At 35.3% G+C, this 14,487-nt stretch overlaps 3 protein-coding genes across 3 annotated transcripts; 1 reads left to right on the top strand and 2 right to left on the bottom strand.

Annotated features, from left to right (window-relative positions):
* The first annotated feature begins 444 nt into the window (after positions 1–444).
* On the top strand, positions 445–5,687 carry LOC131630795 (sm-like protein LSM1B). Its single transcript, XM_058901536.1, has 6 exons — positions 445–641; positions 910–992; positions 1,139–1,207; positions 1,316–1,431; positions 1,528–1,590; positions 5,329–5,687. The coding sequence occupies exons 2-6, from the start codon at positions 932–934 to the stop codon at positions 5,404–5,406; spliced, it is 387 nt and encodes a 128-aa protein (XP_058757519.1). The 5' UTR covers positions 445–641; positions 910–931; the 3' UTR covers positions 5,407–5,687.
* A 431-nt stretch (positions 5,688–6,118) lies between these two features.
* Positions 6,119–9,319, bottom strand: LOC131630793 (pollen receptor-like kinase 3). Its single transcript, XM_058901533.1, has 2 exons — positions 7,364–9,319; positions 6,119–7,245 (listed from the first exon to the last, which is right to left on the bottom strand). Exons 1-2 carry the CDS (start codon positions 8,700–8,702, stop codon positions 6,674–6,676), a joined length of 1,911 nt encoding a protein of 636 aa, XP_058757516.1. The 5' UTR covers positions 8,703–9,319; the 3' UTR covers positions 6,119–6,673.
* Positions 9,320–9,587: 268 nt separating this feature from the next.
* Positions 9,588–11,061, bottom strand: LOC131630794 (photosystem I chlorophyll a/b-binding protein 6, chloroplastic-like). Its single transcript, XM_058901535.1, has 4 exons — positions 10,904–11,061; positions 10,608–10,822; positions 9,879–10,393; positions 9,588–9,764 (listed from the first exon to the last, which is right to left on the bottom strand). The coding sequence occupies exons 1-4, from the start codon at positions 10,951–10,953 to the stop codon at positions 9,747–9,749; spliced, it is 798 nt and encodes a 265-aa protein (XP_058757518.1). The 5' UTR covers positions 10,954–11,061; the 3' UTR covers positions 9,588–9,746.
* Between the last annotated feature and the right edge of the window lie 3,426 nt (positions 11,062–14,487).

Genomic DNA, 14,487 nt, shown 5'->3' with positions numbered 1-14,487 from the left:
TTTGTTTATCAAAACATTTTTTTTAATATTATAAAAAATATATCTTAAAAAGAAATCATTCAAAATATTTTTTTTAGAGTTTAATAAATATATAATGACAATGAAAAATAATTTTATACGATTGTCAAATAAAAAATAATATTTCACTATGTCACGTCACAATTTTAAAAGTATATTACATGATTTGATGGGATATATGTGATTTATTGTTGATAGGATAAAATTATTTCACATTGTCAAAACACATTCTATTTTTTTAATTTTTTAATTTTAATATTTTAAATGATTTTCATATTTTTAATTTTTATAAGAATCTATGAAACATTCCAAAAGCAATTACTATTAATTTACAAAATAATTTCTAAATTTTTATATTTTCATTAAAGAAAAGATATGTTTTTTATTTATCCCTTTTTTTTTACCAAAAATGGCATACATCACAACAACAAAAAAAACCAAAATATCGTGCCAAGTTCCAAACCAAACTGGTGAAGCTCAAAGGCTTGAAAGGTCAAACTCAGAGTGAGTGAAAGACTGAAACAACAACAACACCAAGATTCGATTTCACACTCTCATTCTCACTCTACAATTAGAGAGAGAAACAAACAACCCTTCTTCCATTAAACTCGCCGATCCAAAAGGTTCAATCTTACCCTTTTCAATTTTCCGTTTGTTTTTGCCCCTTTCAATTGAAATATGATATGGGGTTGTGTTTTTCTTGTTAAAGTTTCGATTTTTGAATTATGGGTTTGGTTTTTTTGGAAATTTTTGGGTTGATTGAATTTTTTTTGGTAATGTGTTTGTAGAAGTTGTAAATGTGCAGAGTTTTTTGTGATTGGAATTGTGGGGTTGGAGTGGAATTGAGTTTGAAGAAAACTTATGGATTAATGTTTGTTGGTTTTTTTTCAGGTTTTGTTCAAGAATTAGCTCAATGTCTTGGGCTGCCCCTGATGAGCTCTTACTCTCCACCTCTCTTGCTACATACCTAGACAGTAATCTCTCCCTCTCTCTGATATTTTTTATGATGTTTTTGTTCATGTGCATGCAGATCTTTTCTGAATTATTGATTGCAGGGGTTATAGTTCTTGTTGGATCGATGAGAACGAGCATTTTATGATGCTAATTTTTTATTTTGCAGAAAAACTTCTTGTTTTGTTGCGAGATGGTCGAAAGCTTTTGGGATTATTACGGTCGTTTGATCAATTTGGTAACTAATGATTCTACTTGCATTCTTCTTTGTGAATTTCTATTGTTTTTATTGTTATTTATTTCTATCTAATATTAACTGACAATTTGATGTGATGACTATTTACAGCTAATGTTGTTCTAGAAGGTGCGTGCGAACGGGTAATTGTTGGAGATCTTTATTGTGATGTCCCTTTAGGCCTTTATGTAATTCGTGGGGAAAATGTTGTCTTAATTGGAGAGCTGGTATGGAATGTTCTTGATTGTTTCGTATCATTTGACTTTGATTACATGCTTATTAGGGGAATCTTGATTATTTTGTAACCTTTATCGTTGACTTAGGACTTGGGAAAGGAAGAGCTTCCACCGCATATGACGTGTGTGTCAGAAGCGGACATAAGAAAGGTTCGTCCATCTACTCTTATTTCTCAATTTTACCATAAAAAAATTATAATTATGAGGGCCTGTGGACCAAATAGTTATCTCTCTTGACGTGTCTTGCAGCAATGTTTCAAAAACTTGATTAGTCATTTTTAGGGATTTGGTTTCCATGCCGTATATGCATGACACTTTCATTCAATGCTTTATAATATCGCGTCCCAGTGACGTATAGGAAATAACAAAATTGCGGCCACTTTGGCTCATTTTGAAAACTACTGACCATTCTGCTTCGTTCTTTCTTCTAGCGAGAAATTAACGTGAGCTTGTGGTTTTTTATATGCGGTTTCTCCTTTGGTAGTACTATATAGAGTTTTCCCCCTTTCGTAAAGTGTATTGACCATTTCTTTCAAATCCGCCAGCTGCACTTTCATATGGTCTTCATTCGTCATAGTAGGGCCATTAACATGATTTGGTGAGAACTCAATTTTCCTACTTCCAATTAGTCCTCTGTTCTTCAAAGGATTCTCCGTATGAAAGAAAGTTCCTAAGAATTCAAAATGCAAGGATCAGCTTCACCCTTGTAAACTATGTTTAAGCAATGAAGCATGGATACGATAAGGGTATCGTATCCGATGCGTAGATACGTCACTCATTGAAAAATGTAAGATACGATACGTTTTATATATACGTATATAAAACTTAAATTTATACACTAGTTAAATCAATGTTCAATGTAAACCAATTGAATTTGCAAAATTTGACATGAATAAAAGAATTATGAAAAAAAAACCTATCTTGAAAAATAGTAATAATTAAAGAATATTAAATTGGTGTATCATAAATTGCACTGGAAAGATAAGAGGTATTTGTATAGGAAAGATAAGAGGTAATTAAAGATTACACGAGTAATTAAATAGGAGAAAATTTTATTCTTATTATAAAAAAAATGAATAGTCAAGAGGAATTAATGTTGAGAGAAGAATATTTAAAGAGAGGAAAGTTTGAAAACCATGACAGTCATGAAATAAACTAGCAGTATCCCTGACGTATCAGAAATGTGTCGACAGCATATCGGGTCATATCGCCCCCGTATCGGAACTTTTTTATTTTTTGTTTTTAAATAATAAAATTCAGATACTTCTTCGATATGTATCAGCGACGCATCGGAGCATATCGGCGTATCGGTACATATCGGATACGATTCGGCAACAATTTTGAAGTATCTGTGCTTCTTAGGGTTTAAGTAATCCCATAAATCTTCATGAGTCTTATTTATCATAGCTGAAGTATGCGTAGAAGCTTTGTGTTGCTTATACTTAGGCTGAGCAAAACAAACGTAATCACAATTCTCCATCAGTGCCTTCACAAAATCATCCTCGAAGATGACTCTTATTAATCTACGTAACCCTTAAGTATGAAGTTTTTATATTGAGTCTAAGCCATCCTTACAAAACCAACTTGTAATGTGAAGTGTGTCACTCTTTATTAACTCAAACTCTTTGCAGGACTAATTTGTTTTCAATGTGGGATTTGAATGTGGTGTGTATTCCACAAGCTCTCATCAACGTGTCTAAGCTTGTGCAAGTGATGAAAAATGGATATATAACAAGTTAAAGTGACCAACCCAAAGTTGTGATAAAATGAGGGTCCATGGTATTTTTGTTTTAGTAGTTTACAGTGGATGTGAGTTATGACCTATCTACCCATATATGTAGTCACTAGGTTTGCAAGCAACCTTGCAAAGTGCAAAACTTATCCTTGTAGTATTATCGAATATCCACCATGGCGGCGCTATTGCGGTTATCAATAGCCGTGTTTTGATTGACTGCAATGATAACTATTGACCGATATTGGTGGTTTTTCCGCCATAATCCATTGTGACGGCCACGAAGTTGCCAATATAGCGGGATTTTGGCTCTCCGCCATTGACCACCATCCGCCATCGATAACACGTGTGGTACATGTGTAAAAGTCTGCAAGATTTGCCACAACAAATTGGTTTTATGGAAATCATGGTTGTCAAGATCTTGAGTTAACTCGTACAATCTTGCTTCGTAAGGTTGAGTTAGGCCTAATCCAAATATTTTAGATGGTATCAGAGCTTATTTAAGATCCATTGGACCAGTTGCTATTAGGTTTTCTGCTTTTTGGTCACACTCCAAATTTTCAGTTTTGGGCGGGAGGGGAATGGGTTAAGAGTTATTAACTAAGAGTCTTGAATTTATGACCTAGTATCAAAGTCGTGCTTACAAAACAATTTCTATGTAAACTCGGGTAGATTAACGGAGACTTGTATATACTCACATATCTAGAGTTTGAGAAAGATTGACCGGTCCTTCAAAATACTAGTTATTTTCCCTTTACATGCCTAAAATGACAGTAGTTGAGTGTTGTGTCAAAATCCTAAAATGCAACCGACCGGTAAATTATAAGGCTTATTGTGGACAAAACATTGACCTCACAATTGTAGCACTCGGCTCTGCATGTGCATCAAGCATTATAGTGTGATTCCATTTGCAAAGGGTGAACAATATTGCTTTGAATCTCAGTCCCAAAGCTCTTAGCACGAACGAAGTCAGGAACCAAAGAATACGAGTCGATCCTTCATTGCTAGTTTGCAGTAAACCCAAAAGGACAACATGGTGATCGGATCCTACTCTAATGAGCTAAAACCAGCTTCAACAAGGGGAACCCAGTCCCACTATACTCTTCCCTCTTTAGTAATTGAGAATATCATGCTTCTTCAATGTCCATTGATTTCGAATTTTGTATGCTTTTTATGTGCTTAGTTGTGTCAATGTTGTTAAAAAGCCGCTAAAGCTGCACTACACCGCTATAGCGCAGCGGTATTTGGAGAAACGACTATTGTTTTGTGAGACGCTGTTTTGTACAAAATGTTGTCAAATAGTAGCTATAGTGCGCCATAACACTATGCCATAGCGGAATTTTGCAATCCACTATTTTCTGCTACCTGTAACTGACAACACTGTTTTGTAAATTGTATTGCTTATAAAGCTTGCACCGTTCAAATCCTAAAAAGCAACTTTTGTGAGGATTAGTTAGACTCTGAACTCAAATTAGAAAATCGGGCAAGAGCCTATCCTCTATCTTAGATCTGTTTTGGGTTAACTGCAGTGTCCAAACTCCAAGCCCCTGGGTGTGAGGCAGGTGTTGGAAAAACTGGCTTAACTGCATTTTATTTACCTTAATTGTCGTTTGTAAAGCACTCTTAGGGCCAATTTATTTTCTGAAAACACTTTCGGTTTTCATTTTTTGTATCACTTTTAATTACAAAAGTGTCACATTGCTTTCAATCTATTTCCTGTTTTCAGTGTTTGTACAAGAAACATTGAAAACAAAAACGAAAATTGTTTTTGGTGTTTCCTATACTAATTCGTAATTCCTTGAAAACAAGGTGGCAATTTCGCAAATGAAAGTGAATAGAAAATGTTTTTACTAACGGTTGGAAGCTATTTGATTTTCAGCTCACTATATCATATTCTAAGTAGAATTGTCTGATTTCCCTACATGATTGAGAGTTCCTATCAACAAATAGTTTTATCTGGAAACACAAAATCAGATTCTGCTTTTGCTTTATACTTGTTTGAAAACTGTGTTGTGATAGCATGTAACATGTATTATTACTTCAAAGTTTACATTCCTTAACTAAAATTATATTTACTCAGTTTTGGTGGCATGCTGTTCATTAATATTCCGAATTGCTTATGGACCAAATTTCATTTCATTTTCTCCGCGTTTCAGGCTCAAAAAGCAGAACGGGATGCTAGTGATCTAAAGGGCACCATGAGGAAAAGGATGGAATTCCTCGATTTTGACTAAAACTTCCTACCGCCTTCAAGCTCGTGGTCCTATCTGCAAATTTTAATGCAGCTGTGACTCAAGTTTGATATCAAAAGTGTGGAAGAAAAAGTAATATGGTTGATGTGCATTTATCTTCCGTAGAAACTAGCGTGACATGAGACAAAATACTTCACAGTTAATAGTTTTTTTGGTTTCTTTTTTTGTAATTGAGATCAACCATCAATGATATCTATCTATGCCCTTGAATTTGTTGCATTTGGATTGTGTTAATGCATTTGAAAGCATGTTGAATGGTTTTAGATTCTTGTTTGTGCTCATTTACCTTTAAATATGTTTGTTCATATAAAAGCTAGTGTTGTATTGCATAATATAAATTAAATTTGCACAAGAAAGAACAATTGATATACCATTATACTCGTTGAAAGAGAAATGTGTATAGACCTAACTCATTGTTATAAAACCGGCTTGTAGGGTGATGATTGTCCCCTACTTATAAGTAAACATTCAAATTATATAGTCTGATGTGAGATTCTTATCTGACTTTCATGCCCAGATGGTGGATGGCCAGGTAGTTGATACCTGATAGTAGGTGGTCCAGATGGTGGATGGCCAGGTAGTTGATACCTGATAGTAGGTGGTCGGTCCACCAAATTTTAAACGAAGCTAGGATGATATATAGTCAAATGTAAACTAAAAACAAAAGAAAGGACAATTGAATGAGGAAGTGAGAGTAAGAGTACAATTACAAACAGAACCAGTCTCTTGTATTTGATATACATTGCAGTTTTGTCAAAAAATAAACAAGTACTAGAAAGGAAAAAAAAAATCCTAAAATATTCTTTACAAACTTAAGGGATGCTGTCCTAAAATGTTTTTTATTGCACAAATTTTGTAAGGGCCAATATAATATCCAAGCATAGACTTGATCTTCTAAAGGAAAGTATATGAGAATCACTTCAAGTTTCAGCTCCTCTTGAAACATGATTTCACATCTGTTTTAGACCCTTTTCATAATCCACATTGCTTTATGAAGTTATCCAATTCCAATCTTTCACCTTTTCAGCATTTTTTCTTTCTTTCTCTCTTCTTCTCTATCTATTAAAGTTAGACATTAGACACGACACTGATAATAATTTTAAGAACAAAAGATGAAACTGAAACTACACGTATCAGTGTCGTGTTGAAAACCAAACGTGTCGGTACACCAACATAGGTAATATTTCCATTTTCTCTGTAATTCTCACCTACATATTTTAACTTTAAGCTATCTTTATTTACTTGATCTTTAGAGTTGTATGTCCTCTATCCTTCTAATAGCTTCTTTCATATGTACTCTTTGTTCGGGGTTACTTTCGGTACAAGCAGCACCAATTAAGAGAAGTTGGAGCATATTATTCGTCGAATTTGGTGCATTCTTTTGTAATTCAGGATCAATCAATTCAGCTTCTCTTCTATCAGAAATCGCCGTTAGAACCCATTGAACAACATCAGTACCACCTTTACCATTACTATGATACTGAGATGGGAATTTCCCTGTTATGAGTTCAAGAAGGATGATTCCAAGGCAATAAACATCGGCTTTCTGCGTAAGCTTCTGGTTTTGAGCGTAATCCGGTGTTTTGAATGCAAACATTGATTGAACTGCAATGCTCGGGTTGATCAGTGGTTGAAAAGCATAATCACTTAACATAGGCTCATATTCATCGTTTATTAGAACATTGCTCGATTTCAGGTTTCCATGTGGCAAATCATACGTGCAAAACTCGTTGTAAAGGAAGCTTAAACCTCTCGCGATTCCTTTAGCAATCTTTAATCGGATAGGCCAAGTTAACTCCGCATGAGACGATCCTCTGTCACCTGTAAAAGTTACATAATGACATAAACAAAATGCTGTTAGTATAATTGCAACTGCGACCGCAATTTAAAACCAGAACTTGACCTAAGTTTTATCGACGAGCTAGTAAAACATGCATACCGTGCAAGACGTATAACAAGCTTCCTTTAGGCATATACTCGGTAACGAAAAGCTTTTCTTCTCTCCTATAATGATAAGCCAAAGGAGTCAAAATATTAGCATGTCGAATCCTCCCAAACTGTCTCATCTCAGCATCGAACACGTCTTTACCGATTTTATTCATCTCCCTCATCCTCTTCACAACCACACTCAACCCGTTCGCCATCGCCGCTTTATAAGCCGATCCTAATCCGCCATTCCCCAATACCTCAGCAGCAGCTTTCATCAAATCCTGTAAACCAAATGTACCCTTCTCATCATTCACCATTACAAGATCACCTAGCCCATTTCTAGTCCCACCCCCCATTCCTCCTCTTTTCGACGATTCTCCCACGTTCCTTCTCCCGACTCTCTCTGATGCGGACGTAGATCTACTTATTGGCACGTTCACTTGCATGACTTCTTCGACGCTGGAGTCTCGGCTGGAGTCTCGGCTCACGACGCTGAAATCATCGTCGCGTCTATGTTGTCGAGACTTCACAAACATAAATATACCCGCTGCTATAACTGCCAGTATCAGAATCACTATCACCTTAACTGCCAAATCAGATCCTGAACTATTTTCTGTTAGGCCATCTGCTAGCGAATACTCGGAGGAAGACGAAGCGTCACATTGTTTTTCCAACGGTTTTCCACACAAACCTTCATTTCCAGAAAACGAAGCTGCACTGAATTTGGCCAGGCCTTCTGGAATAGGACCTTCTAACTTGTTATTCGAGACGTCGAATGATTTGATATCTTGTTTGAGATTCGGTAACTGCCCGGAGAACTGGTTTCCTTCGAGGTGAAGCTCTTTGAGGAGGTCGAGTTCGGTTAAGGAAACCGGAATGCTGCCTGTGAATTTGTTATTGGTGAACCATATTTTCTTCAAGGAGGTTAAATGAGCGAAAAAGTCCGGCGGAATAGGCCCGGAGAATTGATTTTGCGTGAGGAGAAGAGACTTGATCATGCCGAGTTTGTTGAACTGCGGAATAGGACCGGAGAACGAGTTGTTGACGAAGCTGAGTGTTCTTAGGCCGCGTATCTCGGAGATAGCGTCGACGTCTATCGTTCCAGATAGGCCGAGGTCGGAGAGATGGAGACCGGTGATCACATTGTTGAAGCAGATAACGCCAGTCCATGTGCCTGAACATGGAGAGACGTTTGGGATCCATGAGGCTAAGTTTTTGTCGGAGTTTTTGAGAGATAGTTTTAGTTTGAGGAGGGATTGAGTCTCTGATGGTGGTGGTGGTGCGGTGGAGAGAGAGAGTAAGGAGAGAGATAGGAGGAGGAGGAGGTGGTGGTTGGCAGCAGCGGCCATTTGTTGTATTGCCAGCTGCCGGGTGTTATTATAGGAGACAGTTGTTGGTCGGAGAGGTTAAGGTTGTTTCTGTTATTTTGATGTTTTTGTTGTTTTTGGTTTTGGGTGGTGGCGTAAGAGAACGGATGGTGTGTCATGTTGGTGTGTTTTTGTTTGTGTTTTTGTGTTTTTGGGATGTTGGTAATGTGGAGAGAGAGGTGATGATGGTGTTTTGCCACAAATTGAAGTTGGATTCTAAGAATAGAGGTTGCATGGAAATAGTTTGGGTTTGTTACGATAATTTTGGAGATGATATAGGTTTAGGAGATTTGTTAAGTTGACCAAGTCATATGTGTTTGAGAGATGTTTCTATTTTTGGCATCATCAATCAAAGATGTGTGGGGGACAAAACTGATTGTAACATACAAAGGAACATATTTGTCTTAAGTTTTTAAGACCAATCTCCGATATGGTGGTGCGAGGTGTATCGGTAAGGTTAGCACTCAAAAACCCATAAACTGGGTTAAATTTTAGATTATGAACAATATTCTGCCTTGTACACCTTCAAAGATGGTCTCTGTGTATGTTAATTACAATTTAACTGTCTCAAATTTTAGACTGTGAGCGATAGTCCGTCTTACACGCCCTTAAAGACAGCCTATATTAGTTAAATTTAATTGTCAAATTTTAAATCATGTGTGGTAGTCTGCTCTTGTCCATTCTCAAAGACGATCGTTTCCATCAAGCAAAAACGATAAGAGCCTCACCGTGCACTATATTAGACTTCAACATGAATTCAATATTATGAACTTACAATGAGGAGCATGAGCATGGAAAGCATGCTATACAATAAGGTTTAGCCTTGAAGCTTTCCAAATTATAAATTATAGGGAAAGCAGAAAACAATACAAAAAACAATACTACTTTCATTTTTGTTTAAAAGAATATAAATCTTTTGTCAATGATAAGACTCAGATTATGAAACACATTACATGTAAATAATAGTAGAATATTTCTAGGACAACATTGTGCAGGTTCATTCTGATGCTTCTCCAAATCATAGCACTACCTTGAAGTGAAAGCCTGCACATGTGAAATTTTTTGCCATTACCATCCACATTCATAGTCGATGTGAGACTAAGCTATAAATGAAACTTAGTTAAACATAGTAGAAATGAAGCGAAGAGTATTAATTACCGAGAAAATGTTGCAATGACCGGGATCAGCAAGATGAGCCATCAAATTCTGAATAGGACTATCTCCAACATAAACAGCTTGAAAACAAAACCCGACAAAAGCAAGCATAGCAAGTCTTCCATTCTTAATCTCTTTAGTCCTCAAAACCATAACGGGCTCAGGAGACCCTCTTCCCCACTGCATAAAATCAAACCAAAGCCCGCCGGGATAACCAACATCTGGTTTCGGGTTAGGCCTATTTGGAAACTTGGGCTCGATATCAACGCTACCCGGGTTGACGATATCGGCCCATCTTCTACCTTCAACCCAGCCCATTAAAGCTAGTTGAACAATGAAGAGTGTTATTGGGTCTGCGAAATAGTGTACTGAACCTGCAGTGTACCATGAGTAGTTTTTTATGTAGCCCATTCCTTCGAGTATTTCGGGGATTAGGATTCCTGATACTCCTAACATCGCCCATCTTCCGTGAACTAGTTCTGCTTGTGCAAACCATTTTAGTAACTCTGGATCAGAGCCTGAAATTCACATGTTAGTAATTATTTGCTGGTGAAGAATCAATATTTAATAAGCACAGACACGGACACCAGATAACATCGACACGGACACAGACACAGATAACACCGAATGACATAGAAACAAAAGACGGATGATATTTTTATGTTGGTGCTATATAACCCAATATATCATACAGTGTAACATTTTTATGTGCTTGGTGAAAGTAAGACATACCTAATCCAAGAGGGTCAAAACCAAAATCACCAGGAAGACTGCCATCAAGCCATTCAGGAGCTGAACTACCTGGAAACCACAGAGGCCTATCTGGAGGAAGTGGTACACACAAATCCGACACACCTTTTTTCGCATTTCTAATCGTAAGTGTTCTTCTTCTACTTAACCATGAAGTTGTTGTAGTTCCTTGGTGTAAAACCTTTTGACATATTTCTCTGCATAAAAATACAAAAAAACAACTATATAGTATAATGATAATAAGTTAATTTAAATGGTTGAAACAAAAAAAGTTGAACCTGTTTGGAAAACTTGATGATAATGAAGTGGATGAAATGGCTAAAGCCATGGACTCAGACAGAGATGAAATTCTTAGATGGAATGGAAGAAATGGTTTGTCACTTTATCTGTTATATATGGATGATGGATAACTTTTGTAATATTGTGTTTGTGGAACAGAAATGTAAGGAAGAGCTAATACTATTTGAATTTCACACGTGGCTTTGATGTGGGAGCTTCAATTCAGAACATGGATTAAATTTTTTTATTTTTAGATTAGATTTTGTCAATTGAAAAATACTTGGGCTTGGATGATTGAATTAAGCCCAAATTAGTTTTTGGCTTTTGTGAACTATATGGGCTGCTTTTTGCAACCTTGTTTTTTCTACTAAACTCTACAACATAAAAGTATATATTTTTCTTTTCCCACCCTTTTAGTTAATCAGAAATCTTTCGAAAACTCAAAAATGTCATTTGGGTTTCAAACGTCCGGGTTATAGAATCTAAAAACTGTCGATATATACTGTGTTCAGAATTTCATATATGAATATTTCCACCGATGAGAAAACCGACATTGTACATTTGGTTGCGTATTGTAGTGATTGTCGACTATAGTTTATGATCAAGAGAAAATTTACTTTGCATTATAAGTTGTTGACATGAGTTCGAGGTAAATAAGAGAAGCTTGGATTTAAATAGAAAATCATTCGTTGTATTGGGATGTAAAAGAGGTGGTAAGTATAAACAATACAAGAAAAAAAATAAAAGTCAAGACACAACATCCTTAATTTGTGAATGTCCATTTATAATTTGAGTAGTGGTGTATGAAGTATTAACATTTTGAATGGATAACACAAATATATGATGATAACTGAATTCTTTGAAGTTCATAAATATAAACATGTAAAAATGTCTAGAGCAGGAAGAGAATAAATTGTTGGTTATATGATAGGTAATATGGTCCTTACAAAAAAAAAAATTAAAAACATTGATAAAAAGAATTGGTCGTAATGCAACTACTATCAAAGATATTTACAATGCACGTTATAGATTAAACGAGTCTATCAGGGATCTAAGATAAGTATACAATATTTGATTAAACACTTGGTTGAAGACAATTATGTGTATAAAAAATTCTCCCAAAGTAATTGTGGTTGCTTAGGACAATACTTTGATGAATATTGTTGCCAAAGGTTTCCCTAATTCTCTATCGTGTCGGCATCATATTTCTTAAAATGTTAGAGCAATATGTAGGTTGAATGTCAAAGTGAAATATTTGAAATCTAAGGACAGAAAAAAAAAAAACAAATTAACTAAAGTATGTAACAACTATAATGGATGCATGAAAAACTATGATGGAGTATGACTCGGAGGAAACATATCTTCACTCTATTTGTTTATTCAAAATTTTACGTTTAAATTTTCCCAATTTTTTAAATATGTGTGGAAGGTACTATAATGAGACCGATGAAGGGGAAAGTGATAAGGGTTTGGACTGACTACTTATGCATATTAAAAAACTAATGTAACTATTCTTAATTGAATCCTAATTTTACATATATCACTCCTATTATTTGTCATATATTGTAGGATTCAATTAAGAGTAGTTACATTAGTTTTTTCCCGAAACAACTACAATATGTCTATCTAAAAATAAGATTAAAGCAAAAGATGCACTAAAGAGGGATTCTTCTAGTCAGAATGATCGTTCCACTAGGCATTCACCATTTTTTTTTAGCATGTCGACTCTTTGTATGTAGATATACACGCTTCACAATCACAGTCATCATGACTAAGTGTATGTCATATTAGTTAGTCACTTAATCCTTTTCTAGTGTGACATACCTTCCCAAACAATATGAACTTTATTTATGCATCAATATTTTGAAAATATCATTGATATTTAAGTAGATGATCATTGTGGACTCAATGTTGTTTTCGGGCTACTTGGTTAGTTTTTTGAAACTCAATTTAAAAAATAAATATCAAGGTTGTCTCAAGCAGTTTAGATTGAAAAATTGGTTCGATCAAGCCATGCACAGTCTGACCTTAAGTCAGCCTAATGCTTGAGGATAAATGGATGATTATGATACACATATGATTTCTTATTGTAAAAAATATAAAAATGTTGTGATTATACTAAGAAGATATAAGTCTGGTGAAACATATTTTCTATTACGAGGCGCACCAAGATAAAGGGAGCAACTAATTTGACTTGGATATGTGTATAATAGTCATTTCTTATAGGTAAGTTTTTAATTATTAATTTATATGTTATGTTGTTGTTTCTTGTGTGTAATAGTCATAACTCATGTTACAAGTACACTAAAGAAACTTCAGACCGGGAGTGTAGATATACTCATAGAATAGGTAAATATAACAATTTGAGTCGTGCTCAAAGTGATATCAAAGTTTGAAATAATGTTAAACATATTGGATTAGGATAATTTTACCAGGCCCAAGAAAGGACGGTCCATTTTGTGAAAAGTGACTAACTTCGACGAAACATATGGATGTTTTTTACAAAACATTGGCAAAATGCTAGCCATACTAGAAAGCTTATCTTCTATTTGGGACTTAGAAAGATTTTTAAATCAATCGAATTTGGAGTTCGACACTGAGGAATTCAAAATTGGCTAGTAACAGTATTTTGGTCTTATTTGTTCCTTGAGAAGGACGCGTGGAGACCCGCAAGAGACGAAGCACATGCAGGCAAAAATGTGTCATCTATTAGACTACGAAACCTTATCTAGATGAGGGGGTGAATAGATCCCCAAGCCAAAACAATCATTTAAAAAAAATTAGGACAAATAGAATTCATTTGAAAACAATTTTAGCAGAAGGTTTAAAGTCTAGATCGAAGTAGTAGTCTAAACGAACCTAGTTATTGGAACTCGGATATGCGCAAGCCATATGGAATTAACATAATAATAAGAACAATCAACACAAGTCTATTTCAATTAACCGTTTACCATAAATTACAACCGTTACCTATTTCTAATGAAATTATTGATAAAAAGAAAAACTAGCATTTTATCGAACCTTTGATGTGTGATCAATTTTTAAGATTTTTCCTCTAAGCTTTGTTAATATACAAAAGCACTTACAATCAAAGTGATTGTAAGATAATCAACAAAGCAATTTTCAACTTTAGTAATCAAGGAAAATATCTATACGAATTGATCTATCAAATAATACATTTAAGAAATTGCATATAGAAATTAAATGAGAGTAATAGAGCAAGAGATAGAGAGCGACACAAGGATTTGGTAAGGTAATTCCCCACGTTGTCCTCGCGTGTGGGTACGTATGCCCTCAATTTCAAATGAAATTGAGAAGTTATTTCTTACTTTGTATAAAGTAACTACAAGAGAAGTGTTTCAAGAGCAACCCTTACAAACCCTAACCGTTTGTTGTTGATTCAACCACTTTTCTTCTTTTGATCTTCAACAAGACCAAGACAGAATGGATCCAATTGATTCACCGTCTCACGCTACTAATTTTCAATATCCTTTATCTCCAAATCTTTAACTTGATCAAATAAAATTGCAATCTATTGGACCCAAGAACTTCCATTTTGATTCGTTGTTCTCGCGCTAATCCC

Source organism: Vicia villosa, unplaced genomic scaffold (genome assembly GCF_029867415.1).
Source record: "Vicia villosa cultivar HV-30 ecotype Madison, WI unplaced genomic scaffold, Vvil1.0 ctg.000739F_1_1, whole genome shotgun sequence".
In the NCBI taxonomy this organism is placed as follows: domain Eukaryota; kingdom Viridiplantae; phylum Streptophyta; class Magnoliopsida; order Fabales; family Fabaceae; genus Vicia; species Vicia villosa.
The sequence above is the reverse complement of the archived record's forward strand: the minus strand, read 5'-3'. Positions and strand labels throughout refer to the sequence as shown.